General features: G+C 36.6%; 1 protein-coding gene across 1 annotated transcript in view; it reads right to left on the reverse strand.

The window, feature by feature from the left end:
- The window catches only part of PARD3B (par-3 family cell polarity regulator beta), a 1,036,702-nt gene that overhangs the window by 564,297 nt on the left and 456,725 nt on the right, over nt 1-15,680 (reverse strand). The window contains exon 4 of the mRNA XM_027123437.1: nt 12,934-13,043. Within this exon, the coding sequence (XP_026979238.1) occupies nt 12,934-13,043 (110 nt within the window). The remainder of the gene's footprint in view (nt 1-12,933; nt 13,044-15,680) is intronic.

Below are 15,680 nucleotides of genomic sequence, written 5' to 3' on the forward strand. Positions count from 1 at the left end.
TAGGAAGCACCTCATAAACTGGCTTTGAAGGCAGTTTCAATTAAAGATTGCCCAAAGCAGTTGAGCAATGGCAGCATCTATGGGACAAAGGTATAGACTCTAGGGTTCTACTTCCAAGGTTAACATTTGATTTGAGTGGTAGAATGAAAAGAGGTTACACTTAGGATTACGACATATCTGAAGTAAAATTTCTAGCACTGCTACTTATTAGCTACATAATATGGGGCAAATGAGTTAACTTGTGTGAGCCCTAGCTTCTTCATCTATGAAACAGAGTAAATAATGTCAAACTTGCAGATTTTTATGGGATGAAATAACATATTTAAATATATATAATGAAGTGTCCACATCTGACATGAACTTAGAACTGAGCAAAGAAAGGCCCTCCCTCCCTGACATCCTGGGTAGTATTACGTGGCCATCTGTTGGCAGACCTAGCATGCAGATTAATGCTACTAAAACTGCAATTAAATTGCTTTGCAATTTAAATAGGCTATTATGTGATAGGCAAATGTACTCCATTCTGTTCTTTATATAAACCTTTCATAAGTGCCCCCTGTTCTTTAGGAAAGATATTACGTTCTGGGTATGTGAAAGAAAATTCGATCCACTCACAAGGAGTTCAGAGTCTAGTAAGGGAATTATAAAATGTGGAAAATTATAACATGAGGTAGGAAGAATTATAATAAGGATATGACAGTGTGCCATGGGCAGGACATGGTTAATTAAACAGAGAGAGGTTAGGGAAGGATTAGTGAAAGAAAGACCACTGCACTAGGTTTTGAAAGAAAACTGCATGTTCACTAAGGGGAAAGGGGATGAATGACATTTGTCGTTTGCCTGGCAGAAGAAACAGCTGGGCAAAGACACACAGGATCATTCTGTGCACATGTGAGAAACTGCAGGCAGCATGCTAGAGATGAAGCTAAACATATAGGCTGAGGTTAGGCTGTAAAAAGTAATGCCAAGAAACCAAAAATAAACCCTTGCTCATATGGTCAATGATTTTCAACAAGGATGAAGGGAAAGAATAGTATTTTCAACAAATGGTGCTGAGAAAAGTGGATATTCACATGCAAAAGAATGAAGTTGAACCTTTACCCAATACCACATATAAAATTTAACTCAAAATGGATCACAGACCTAAACATAAGAGTTAAAACTCTTAGAAGAAAACATAGGGCAAAAACTTCACAGCACCGAAGTTGGCAATGATTTCTTGGATACAGCAACAAAGAAACAGGCAACAACAACAACAAAGTATATAAACTGGACTTCATGAAAAATGAATATCTTTGGGGTATCAAAGGACACTGTCAACAGAGTGAAGAGGCAACCTACATAATGGGAGAAAATATTTGCATATCCTCTATCCAAATAAGGGATTAATATCCAGACTATATAGAGAACTCCCAAAACTCAACAACAACAAAAACAAACAACCCAATTCAAAAATGGACAAAGGATTTGAATGGACATTTCTCCAAGAAAGACATATGAATGACTAACAGGCATATGAAAACATGCTCAACATCACTAATCATTAGGGAAATGCAAATCAAGACCACAAGATGACACCTCATATCCATAAGGATGGCTATTTTAAAAAAGCAGAGAATAACAAGTGTTGGTGAGGATGTAGAAAGACTGGAACCCTTGCGCACTGTTGGTGAGAATATAAAATGGTACAACTGTGGAAAACAGTATGGTGACTCCTCAAAAAATTAAAAATTTAATAACCATATGATCCAGAATTTCCACTTCTGGGTATATACTCAAAATAATTGAAAGCAGGGTCTGAAAACAATATTTGTACACTCAACATCCACAGCAGTAATATTCACAATAGCTAAAAGATGGAGGCAACACAAGTCTCTATCAATGAATGAACAGATAAGCAAAATGTTTCATATACATATTATTCACCCTAAAAAGGAAGGAAATTCTGGCACAGGCTACATGAATAAACCTTGAGGGAACGATGCTAAATGAATTAAGCCCATCACAAAAACCAAATACTTTATGATTTCACTTATATGAGATACCGAGAGTAGTCAAAATCATAGATACAGAAAGTAGAATGGTGATTGCCAGGGGTTAGGGAGAGGGGGAAATGGGGATTGATTGTTTAATAAGTATAGATTTCAGTTTTGCTAGATGAAAGGAGTTCTGGAGAGGCACGGTGTCCTGGTTGCACAATAATATGAATGTACTTAGTGAAACCTAACCATACATTTTAAAATGGTTACGATGTTAAAAATTATGTTATATGTATTTTACTACAATAATAAAAAAAGGCATACCAAGAAATTTAAAATATATCCTGGGAAATGGTCAGTTGCTTCAGGGCAGGAGAAGGACATGGTCAAATTTTGTAAATATATTCAGATATTTATAGGTATACAATAATTTTATTTACGAAATACTGAGGAATCATCTTATACCAGTAAAACCTCATTGGACAATTTACACAACCTTTAACCAAACAATACTTACCTTTAATAAGACTATTCAAATAACATTTTGACAAGATAAATGTATGAACTTTTGATAGGTGTTCTAAAACTGTGGTATAACACTACAGCAATATCAACTGCTTTGGATGACTATCTTTGGATTTTCATAGAACATAGCTGAGTGTCAAACATTTTATTTAAAAATTAAGAAACATGCGTGAGTGACACAGTGACTGAAATTAAAGGCAAAGAAAAGGCGACAATACAATTTCTTTAAGCAAGTCCATCAATTCTGACTTGGGATGATTAAGAATCTGCCTCTTCCTTTTAAGGGGGGATAATCCTTTATGATTTTTACAACAAATGCCGCTTACCCATTCTTTGCTTGAAAGGTAGGGAGTTCTGTAGAGAAAGGGGGCTGGAAAGTCAGTTGGAAAACATCAGGGCTACGTCAGTCAGAAAATTGTCAGCCAGTTGCAGGTTAAAAAAGATTTGCTAAAAGTAGTGATGTTTTCACTGGTTCAAGTCTGTCAGAAGGCTTTAGATTCTCCAGTGCCTCACACCAGCAACTTCAAAACTAACTCACTCCAGATGTCCCTATGATCGTCTAATCAGACATCAAAAGCTGTATGGTGACAAGCTCACATGCTGCTTTCGAGGACGCTACATGTTTCCACAAGCGTGAAACACACACAGTAGCTACTTTTAAAATGTGATTCATTTAAATCAGAATTCCATTTTAAAGTACAGAGCTATTAGGAAAGGGGCCACCCTCTTGAGAAAGAGAAAAGTCTTTTAAATGTCTGTACAGTGTCATTCAATGACTAGATTTTGAAAGAAGAAAACAAAATGAAACCTTTACTTCAGAAGAGTTTAGGTTGTGAGGGAAAACAAAATCTCCCATCAGAAGAGATTTCTAAGAATTGCACCATGCTCAGAGGGGGCAGAAAAAAAAATCCTTTCCTCTCAATACGGATTGTCTTGTTTCTTCTCAAGGTGAACTTCCATTAACTCTTTCCTTGCCATCAATCTTCAGTAAACGTCCACAACACAGAAGGTGCATAGAGCAGATCAGAACTTACAGAAGACATGATCCATACCCTTGAGCTTTCACTTTAAAGTAACATGATCTACTTGCACTTTAGTCTACAGGTTTAAGCAGTACTCTCCTCCAAAGAATTTAAGTGTGCGTATGTAGATGTATGTATGTTTTTATGCTGCTGCCTTTGTGTATTTAGCTTTTTAAAAAATATATATTTCTTGATATCATTACCTTGAGCAATAAAGTTTGGCATTTTGCATAGAAATACAGCCTCATTTCATGAGCACTAACAAATATTGAGACCTTAAAAGGAAATTTAAAGATGAATTCATACCATACCAATCAAGTTAATAATTTACATCGGGAACCCTGAAGTTGCTAGTTCGGGTGTCTGAGTCCTTAAGAACAACAGGAGTTCGTATAGAATTTCTATTTATTATTTCCTATTAGTGCCACAAAATTTCTGTGGAAATCATCCATGATGTAAATGATTTTCTCAGGGTCACAGTTACTGATGCAATCAGGTAGAGTAAAGCTACCTTAAACAGCATCTTTACCAAATTTCAAACAACACTGTCAAATCACATCTGCCCATGCTATGAACATGAGATGCTTATTAGTGTTTTGCTAAGAAACACCTTGTAAATGTTCCCATGCTCTTGAATTAATTCACATAGGAGGATTTTTATTTTCTTCCAAATCACTTGAAACCAGAAGAACTTCTTAAAGAAGATGGAATATAAGGAAAAATTTGAAGGGGAAATCTTCAGACATGATGGCTATAAGAGAGGAATCTTGTCCAGAAATTTCTAGTCTAATCAAGGATTTTCTAAGTTCTTTGAACATAGTTATTAGAAAATTAAAAAGCTGTAACAACTGAGATTACTAACTTTTTGATGATAGAACTCACAGTTTTATTACAAAGAGGTAGAACTCAGATAATTGACTCCATTGACTGCCTATTAAATTATTTTCTTTGTTCACATTTCACGGACACTAACAAAATTAGGCTTTATAATATTTGTCTCTAGAATTATCAAGGTTTGTTCTTTTCCTATAATTCTATTTTCTCAGAATCAACTTCTATGATGGAGTCACTGCTAGAACTGTAAGAAGATGAATCAGGCCTCACTTGAAACTGCTGACTTCAGCCACCCATCCACATCATAAACTCCAAGTGGAGAACTTGCGTTTAAATATCTCTCTCCCCTTGACAACACTAAAAAACACAGGTAACACAGTCCTAAAGCAGAAAATCCTAACCTAAAGCTGTTTAGGGAGAAAAGCAGTATGTATACAGGTAATTTCACAATTTTCACATTTTATTTCATATATACATATGTGTGTGTGTACATCCGTATATATGTATACACATACATACGCACACATTCACACATCTTTACAAAACAGTTAAAAGTTGCTGAATTGAATTCATTTTGCCCAGCTCAGAAGTAAAAGTTTTAATCATCTAAATCATATTTATGTGTCAGGCACTGTGTCTGGGAGTTTGCATACAAAAATGAATACATCAGCTCATGCCTCTAAGAAGCCCCGTCTTGTAACAGACATGTAAACAAGCAGTTATATTTGAGTGAGATAAGAGCTAGAGATAGTACACATGGTAATTCCCATGACAGGCTGAGCAGAGTATAGACTAAAGGCGAAGGACATTAATTTTAATGGTTAAAAATATATTATTTGATGATTTGATACTCGCTGGTGCATTGCTAGGCTTAATTGCTTTAGCTCTGGTCTTCATAACCGGGTTGTAAGTTTCCTGAGGACAGGGACCATGCCTTATGCTTTCCAGATGGCACATGGCAGAGGTCATGGACATCTAAGGGATTAATCAATTTATGGTGGCATAAAAGCACACTCATTCAATTTTCATTACGCGCAGATCAATCTAAACAGCAAAAGACGACATGTCATGGTTACCTCTTTAATTTCTGAAGCTGGCCTCTGAATAGTGATCCCTCTTTTTAGACTTTCAGTTCTGGACTAGACCCAAGAAGAACGATGGGAGAGCACTCACCTAAACAGGGGTCACAATCCCCAGGTTCCTTCATTAGTCATGGCACAGACATTCAGACTGTCGAAATTTGTTTCACCAACTCCTGCAAGGTTTGGTGAAAAACTCTCTCACAGAATAAACTGGGCTTCTAGATTTTCCCCAGCTGAATGTGAGTCTTACAAACGTAACTGTTTCAGAAATTAAGCTGCCTAAAGTTGCCAAACTAAGTAAACATTTGGCCCCATGAAATATTGGATGGCAGCTTTATCTCTTAAAAACAAAGCCATATGAAAACCATCGTTGCAATGTGTCTCCAAGCTCTGGCTTATCAGCACACAGCGTGAACAGCTGGAGTTACAAACACCAGGACTATTATTAAATCACTGTGTCAGGAGGGGGGAAAAAAAAAGAAAAACCTTTTGTAGGCTTCAGTATCTTTAAATAATGAGATTATATATTACATGCTATTTCTCCCTCCGTTTCATTCTTCAGTATCCATCTCTCCTCAATGACAATGAATAGAGCCTTCCTTCTAATTTATATCAGAGTCTACCATGATTATTTTGTTCCCCTATTTCTATAGTTGCTTAATTGTATATCTAATGGATAGAAAAACATGATTTGGTCATTCAGAATTTTCAATAATTTCCTATGTTGGATTTTGACAGTCAGCAAGCCACAACCAAAAGTCCTCTGACATGTCAGTGACAATTTGATGATTTTAATCCGAAAAGCCAAGCTATTTAACTTTCTCTGTAATATTTCAGCAATTCCTTTCACGGATTTGAAAGTGTTTAATCCAGGAGCAACACTGGCTATAATAACTTCAATATACGTGACATCCAAGGGGAAATTCTCCAATCAATACATATATGCAAGACACAAAGAGAATGCTTCTACTCACTGGAAAGATTTTCTCTCACTGGAAGCTACCTGCCATCATCTTTGCTGATGAAATAACAAAAACTCCACAAAACTGATACTGAATACTGTATTTTCACCTTTCATTCCTACTGAAAACACAGGACCACTGGAAAAAGTTCTTCTCCCCAGGGTGTCTTCCCAAGGGGTTGGCGCCCCTTTCCCCCAATCTTACTGCTGCTACGAACTGTGTTGTTACTGACCAAAGAGTTATTTTGGACCTCTCAATGCAGCAACTCAAAAACTTTCATTCATCTGTATATCTTGGATTTACATACTATGTGTTGGAAAGGAAAGGTAATACTATGATGAAACAACCTTAATTATTTAATACACATTTGGAGGACAGCAGCAATTTCTACTTTACTTCCTTATCACTCATCATACTCTGAGAATTGGTGGCTTTCCCATATTATTTCATCCTAAACCCCCCAAAAAAGTGGTTCTTGATCTTTTGTATTCCTTTTAACATTTGATAAGTGATAGAGCCCCTTCAGGAAGTGCACGTGCGCACGCACGCACACGCGCGCACACACACACACACATACACACACGCACGCACACACCATGCCATGGCATAAAACTTCAGAGAGTTAACAGACCCTCTGAAACCCACCCATGGAGTTCCAATTTAACAACTTCAAAAACTGCCATGTTATTTTTTGAAATGAAATGTATATATTATAGACACAGACTTAAAAAAACAGCCCAGTATTGTCTTAATTTATTTTGGTGAATCAAGACAAGTAATAGTTTTAGAACAAACAAAGAGAACAACCACAGCATTATAACTTTCAGGAATCTACTTTTTAATTTACTCACCCTGCAGGATCATTTTGCCTTAGGGGTTAAACGTGAAACTATAAACAGTCATTAAAACACAAAACAACCATGGTAGTTAACCGGATATTAAGGGGAAAAAAAAAAAAATCACATCTGTTTTAGAGTTCCCTTCCAACCGCAAATTCAGGAACATCAATTTCAAGAACCTGGTTTTATGGCTTGCCGTTAAGTCAAGAACACCAGGTTACAATCAAGGCAAGGAAGGTAACACTGCCCATAAGGGAGGCTCTCACTACAATATCTTGCCCCCAGGATTCTCTTTCTTTGATTCAAAAGTGGTCAGTAGAATTGACTTTTCTACTCCTTGAAAAATAGTCATTACTATTTGCACATCAATAATCATGCTATTCTGATTAACTGGATAGGTTTATGAAAAGAGGAAGAAAGGAAACAAATTCCTGTGCTGTTTATCTGGTGGTATTCTAAGGGACAAATACTGAGATTTAGTGGCTTTGCAGTATACACAGGATTAGAAGCTTGCAGAGGATCTGATTTTTCTAATTTAAACCCTTTTTTAAAACTCCAACTTGTTTGATGGTGTACATCTTAAATAACCAATACGTAATAACTTCACCAGCCAGAAAACAAGTGCCACTTTTCCAACATTTCAAAAACATATCTCCAGACATCAGAGAAAACTCTCCTCCCTATAGCAAGCCTAATGAAGTACAACTAAAAATAACAATCATCAACTGTGGTTTTAAAGGCAATATTTCAATATAATCAAATGTGTCAAATATTCATCCTTCCAGCTTCTTTTGCTGTGGGTTGTAAGTAAGTTTCATTCCTTGGGAATGATTGAATATAACCCACTTGGGGCTCTGCCATCTGTGAATTACTTACATATGAACACTCTGTTTAAGAGATGGAAATTTTGTTGTCATTGCCTTTCTTCTTGGATATTGAAATGAAATGCAATTGAACAGAGCTTTTTAAGCAATTATTTTTCATATTCGTTGCTACATGGGTACATTATCACATGTTCTCCACGTTCGTCATCGCTTATCAAATCATAGGAATCAAGTATAGTGCTGCTGAAGTGGAGGAGAATCTGAGAGATGGAGAAGAATCCATATTCTCAGATTCTGTACTACCTGGGCTCAGGTCATTGCCACACAGAACACCCTCTGCAGTGTGCTCCCATGTAAGAGTTGTGGTTCTTATGTCTCCATGGTTTCCTTGAAAGGCTACTCCTCTGATCACTGAACAAACAATACAAGTGACTATAGGGCTATGTGTAGGGTGCCACATAATTTACCATCCATACATGGACACCTCTGAGAGTTAGCGGGGAAACTATTAATAAATACGCCAGAACAACAGGCATGAACTAGGATTGCCCCAGGCAAACCTAATCATACTGTTATCCCAGAGATATCGTGCAACTCAAAGAACTTTCTCCCAAGGGTCTCAAACCATTTCATTAGTGCTATTTCCAATTTTACTTCGGTCTAGAGCTACTCTGTCCAAAAGGAATAGAATGTGAACCACAGATGTAATTTTTTAGTAGCCATTTTTTTAAAGTAAAAATAAATAGGTGAAAACAATTTAAATATGTTTTATTCTATCCGGTTTACCATAGTATCATTTCAATGTGTAGTCAGTACAAAATTATTAACGAGATCTTTTACATTACTTTTTTCATATTTCAATCTTTGAAATCTAGTGTGCATGCCACACTTAAAATACATTTCTTATACTCAATAGCGACACGTAGCCAGTGGCTATGATATTGGACAATCAGGTCTGACCAGCCCACGAGTTAGGATGTGCAGGGATAAAGGAACAGAGTTATAATACATACATACACACGCGCACACACACACAAACACACCCACAAACACACACATGCAAACTGCATTTTTCTTCTAGGTAAAAAACAGACACACCTAAATGTCTTCACTTACTAACTTTACACTTGCCTGGGGTGATCCAGACCTTAGGGCAGGTAAACACTCACCTGGCAGATTCTTTGGGAGAGCAGAGAGAATATCTGAGTTAGAAAACTTGGGTAATTGCTGAGAATTTCTAGGACTTTTTCCAGACTAATATTAGTCTTGCGTCCAACACACATACACTGAGCACCTTCCATGTACTTAGGACTAGAGAAAGAAAGATAAATAAGGTACAATGCCTGCTCCTTGTAACGTTAAGGATTAAAGTTTGCATGAAGATTATTTTACAATTGAGAAAAGAGAAGCCTAGGATGTGCCATTATTCTGTGGCAAGGCAAGGACCAGATCTTCTTCTTTGAGTCTCAGGTCTGAACTTCATCATCCACAGAGAACTCTGGGAGGGAAGGAGGAAATGTGCTTTCCCTTCTACTGTTGATACACAGGGACTGACCCATGTTTGATAACTTGCATAGGTTAGGTAAAAGGATTTTCGGTGCCAGCATTTCTTCTTGAATTAGAATTTGCATTTTTGCTAGTAATAATATACCTCCCTCTCCAAACACCCCAACTTGGAACTCAACAATATCATATTTTGGTAAGGATACAGAATCTAGCAGTAAGATAGCAGCCCTCATTTCCTCTAGGGCAAGCTATATTGTTTTTTTTTTTTTTCAGTATGATTTTTTTTTTAACATCTTTATTGGGGTATAATTGCTTTACAGTGGTGTGTTAGTTTCTGCTTTATAACAAAGTGAATCAGTTATACATATACATATGTTCCCATATCTCTTCCCTCTTGCGTCTCCCTCCCTCCCACACTCCCTATCCCACCCCTCTAGATGGTCCAAAAGCACCAAGCTGATCTCCCTTTGCTATGCAGCTGCTTCCCACTAGCTATCTACCTAACGTTTGGTAGTGTATATATGCCCATGCCTCTTCCTCGCTTTGTCACAGCTTACCCTTCCCCCTCCCCATATCCTCAAGTCCATTCTCTAGTAGGTCTGCATCTTTATTCCTGTCTTACCCGTAGGTTCTTCATGACATTTTTTTTTCTTAAATTCCATATATATGTGTTAGCATACGGTATTTGTCTTTTTCTTTCTGACTTACTTCACTCTGTATGACAGACTCTAGGTTTATCCACCTCATTACAAATAGCTCAATTTTGTTTCTTTTTATGGCTGAGTAATATTCCATTGTATATATGTGCCACATCTTCTTTATCCATTCATCCGATGATGGGCACTTAGGTTGTTTCCATCTCCGGGCTATTGTAAATAGAGCTGCAATGAACATTTTGGTACATGACTCTTTTTGAATTATGGTTTTCTCAGGGTATATGCCCAGTAGTGGGATTGCTGGGTCATATGGTAGTTCTATTTGTAGTTTTTTAAGGAATCTCCATACTGTTCTCCATAGTGGCTGAACCAATTCACATTCCCACCAGCAGTGCAAGAGTGTTCCCTTTTCTCCACACCCTCTCCAGCATTATTGTTTCTAGATTTTTTGATGATGGCCATTCTGACTGGTGTGAGATGATATCTCATTGTAGTTTTGATTTGCATTTCTCTAATGATTAATGATGTTGAGCATTCTTTCATGTGTTTGTTGGCAGTCTGTATATCTTCTTTGGAGAAATGTCTATTTAGGTCTTCTGCCCATTTTTGGATTGGGTTGTTTGTTTGTTTGTTATTGAGCTGCATGAGCTGCTTGTAAATTTTGGAGATTAATCCTTTGTCAGTTGCTTCATTTGCAAATATTTTCTCCCATTCTGAGAGTTGTCTTTTGGTCTTGTTTATGGTTTCCTTTGCTGTGCAAAAGCTTTTAAGTTTCATTAGGTCCCATTTGTTTGTTCATTTTTTATTTCCATTATTCTAGGAGGTGGATCAAAAAAGATCTTGCTGTGATTTATGTCAAAGAGTGTTCTTCCTATGTTTTCCTCTAAGAGTTTTACAGTGTGTGGTCTTACATTTAGGTCTCTAATCTATTTTGAGTTTATTTTTGTGTATGGTGTTAAGGAGTGTTCTAATTTTATTCTTTTACATGTAGCTGTCCAGTTTTTTCAGTGCCAGCATTTCTTATTGAATTAGAATTTGCATTTTTGCTAGTAATAATATACCTCCCTCTCCAAACACCCCAACTTGGAACTCAACAATATCATATTTTGGTAAGGATACAGAATCTAGCAGAAAGATAGTAGCCCTCATTTCCTCTAGGGCAAGCTATATTGTTGTATTTTCAATTGGTCTCAACACAGAGCCTAAGTGATAGAAACACAGACCTAATATTGGTGGGGTTTCTGCATGTAAATCATGGTAACACAGATCACACTTTTGTTTCAGGGTGTATTAATGTCATAAAAATAAGCAGTGAATTATACTTTTTTCTCTTTTATGTAATTCTTCTTGTTTTTATAGTCCTTCTCTTCCTCCAATCCAATATATTCAGGCTTAACATGGTCTCAATCAGTGGGCATTAAACACACACACACACAGCATACCACATACTGGTTCTGTTTGTACTCATCATTAGAACAGAACACACACACCTGATTTTTACTAAAGTAATGTTCCATTAAATATGTTTCTTTATAAGGATGGGAAGTGAGAAAACATTGCATCTAAACTACTTTCGGGACACTCCCTTGCTTACCAAAAGAAACATGCCCAAATATTGCTGCAAACCTATGAGTAATTACCCCATGATTTATTATGGTGACTCCTACCTCACACACATTAACACTGGTTCTTGATAAGAATATTTGATACCAAACTGGGAGAATGCATTTAGCTCATTTAGCATCTCTACATACCAAAAATGTTGCTTTTTTTCTGAAGGCACTATACACAGTGAGACTTAAAATGGAGAAGAGACTTGCTTTTAGGAGACTTTTGAATATGGTTACATTATTGAAGATCCCCTATTGCAGTGATACGCAGCCATTATCCAAAATCTAACTCTCAGGCTATTTCAGAGGATGAACCAAAATTACAAATCTTCAAAGCAACTCAGGACTTAGCAGAAAAATCCCACAGCTCCATATGGAAGGAGAGCATTGTCTCTTCAGGAAACTATTCTCCACTTAACTTCTCAATTCTAAGTAGAGCATTTATAGGTATACCTAGGTTTAAGCACTTTTGGTATATAATTTTATTTTTCCTTAATTTGAATGTTGAGATCTAGAAACCCAGTCCTGGTACCACATGTCTACGATACTGGTAGCCTGAAACTCTATCACCATTCGCCATGGTATGGCTTATGACTTCACAAAGCACTGGATTGTATTAACATACTGAAAATAGATACACTATCTCGGAGCATTATGAAGGAGAAGGATGGGAAACCCACAGTATAGTGCGCTGGTTAAGAGCATAGGTTCTGGAGCCAAACCACCTGGGTTAAATTCTTGGCTGTGCCACTTACTAGCTGTGACCTCTGACAAATCACTAAACCTCCTTCTGCCTCAATTTCATTATCAGTGAAATGGAGACAAAAACATGTTTGTACTTTGATGTGGAAGCATAGATGACTTCATGTAAAGCCCTTTTAACAGTGCTAGGCACAGAATTGGCGCTCTGTAAATAACAGCTATCACTATAACTATATACTAGCAATAGCTCATGCTACTTATTATTATCACTAACACTATGTATCCTACCAAAAGCTCTAATTCTCCACTTACTTAAGACGGCAAAGTCCCAGTTAGTTTATGGGTAAGGCGCTTTGATCTTTCATTAGGAATGCAAACGGCAGGATACCTACTGGAATAACAGGTTTCAGACTCTGGCCACTGGGGTGTGAAGCGCTTGGCCTGGCATCAGCAGGTGGGCTTGGCGCTGGGTCACTGCTTCTCCTCACCAGCAGCGGAGTGCCTGTAGGACAAAACAAGAGGTGAGAGGTCAAGAATGCCCTGGGGGGAAGAGAGGGCATGGTACAATGCAATTTAATTAAAAAGGTTTACAACATGCTTTTATGTAAAAACATTCTATTTCTAAGGATGCCTATAAATTAATCCATTTAATGATCTTTTGTCATCTATTTATAGAACGACACATGGAAACAAAATCTTTCAGCTCTCAGCTTTCCCCACTTGCATTTCAAAACAAGCCATTCTACTTAACAGAAAACTCTTAGGCAATGCAAAAGTCGACAGTGTACAACTGAAAACTGGTCCAGAAAATATATTTGAGTATTAAAATGAATGATTATCCAGCAGACAAGTGAAGAGGTTCACACAGTCAGTGCAATTTGCTATTCAGGAGAGCTAGAAGTATAGTTATTACTGCCATTTGGAGCTTCCCAACTCTTTTGAATGATGATACACACTGAAATAAATTATTTGCTGGGGTTATAGCATTAATGTCTATTTAAGAACACAAAGAGATGGTTTCATTCTCCTCCTTTTCTCCTAAAGTAGATAAAACTGATAAAGAAAATAAGTTAGTTCTTTTAAAAATATATCCTGATTTCTTTTTAATAATGAAAGCTTCCACTATTAAATATTTGAGTCAGTTATTAAATTCTGAAAACAGATCATACTATTAGAAAGTTCAAATGAAATTCAACCTTAGCAGAGAGGGTGGCCCAGCTACTCAGCCTGCAATTAGGCCGAAAAGAATTTGTTTCGTACACAATTGGTCACTATAGAAGAAACTCTCAAAAAATCTGTTTGTGACTTAACAATCGCTCTCTTATAAAAATTAACTTTCTATTTGTGTGCCTTTGGGGGAAAAAGAAACAGTGGAAATGCAATCCTCTGTTTATCAATATTCTGAAAGTAATTCCCCAACTCCCGAGCTATTGCAGTTTAAAATAACATTTTTCATACCTCATTTTATATGGTACAGTTATAAAAAGTGAATCCATTTTAAAGTTATTTACAAATCTGATTTTTCTATGTGCTATAACATCCTTATTCTGTGAACAAAACATAGAATTGCTAATACTTTTCACCCTTATTCAGTTAGAAATTGATTCTTAAAAAATAACTTATAATAAGAAATGAATGTGCTACTGAGGAGGAAACACTATGCCAAAAGGTATTATAAAGCCCAAGTTCACATTCCATTATTTAATTTTTATTAATAGACACTTCACTACATTATTCCCCACCTCCATCTAAAACTTTTTAAGTATAGCTGATTAACCATATCATGCTGGTTTCAAGTGTACAGAAGAGTGACTCAGCGTTTTTGCAGATTCTGCTCCATTATAGGTTATTACAAGCTACTGGGTATAATTCCCTGTTGTATACAGTATATCCTTGTTGCTTATCTATTAAATATATATTAGTGTGTATCTGTTAATCCCGTACCCCTTATTTGCTCCTCCCCACTTCCCTCTCTGCTTTGGTAACCACAAGTTTGTTTTCTATATCCATGAGTCTGTTTCTCTGTTGCATATACGTTCAGTTGTATTATTTTAAAACATTTCTTAAGCAAGTGACATACCAATAGTTCTATGGTTGGCAATTATTCTCTGAAAGAAATATTAAAAACAAAAAAATAAGAGGAGTAAAAGTAAGAGAAAGTACCATAAAATCTTAGACAATAGAGTCCCAGTTCCACACCAATATGTTTCTCCCTCCTTCAGGTGATCTAAAGACTAAGCCTCTCAGGTTAAGCCCCTGAATTACCATCAACACAAAGTGAACCAGCCAGTCTAAACGCAATATCCTCAGAAGCAGCCCATTGCCTTTAAAATTAAACAGAGAATGAGGCCAACTCCATGAAACTCTGGTTTGTTTCCAGAGTTTTAACCCAGACTAGTACACTGCAACAGTCAATAATATCAAATTGGAAAAAGACAAACAAATAAAAAACATGTTAAACCTGTATGGGATACCGAGGTCACAAAATACGTTGATTTAGAGGCACAGAAATAAATATTTCAGTGACTGACAATTTCAGTTACGTTGTTTTTTCAGCTGAGTCATGTACATATATACATATACATATATATATACACACATATACAGAATGTGTGTGTGTGTGTGTTGGTGAGGGGAAAGAGAAAAGGAGGGAGAAAGAAAGACATTATTCTTGGGTAACAAATACATTCTTCTCAAATAAGCCACACTATATAGTTTTCCTTCAACTCTAAAGACATGACTGACTCTTTACTTACTGTCAGTATCTGTTGTTTTAATAACAAAATGTTAAATTATTTAAAACATAATTTTATAATAGCATGTATTTGCATTTCTATAATCAATCAATATGCCACAGTATTATAGGGTGTCTCCCAGAAGATGACAGTTCAGTTTTGTACCAGTGGACCAACTATTTGGAAGATTAACAAACAAACAAACTGTAAAGCAGCTAGATCTTTTTTTTTTTTTTAACTTTTTATTTTATATTGGAGTGTGGCCGATTAAAACAATGTTGCGATTGTTTCAGGTGCAGAGCAAAGTGATTCAGCCATACATATACATGTATCCATTCTCCCCCAAACTCCCCTCCCATCCAGGCTGCCACATAACATTAAGCAGAGTTCCCTGTGCTATACAG

This window comes from Aethalodelphis obliquidens, unplaced genomic scaffold, assembly GCF_003676395.1.
Source record: "Aethalodelphis obliquidens isolate GAN/ISIS:26980383/991018 unplaced genomic scaffold, ASM367639v1 scaffold2, whole genome shotgun sequence".
Lineage (NCBI taxonomy): Eukaryota > Metazoa > Chordata > Mammalia > Artiodactyla > Delphinidae > Aethalodelphis > Aethalodelphis obliquidens.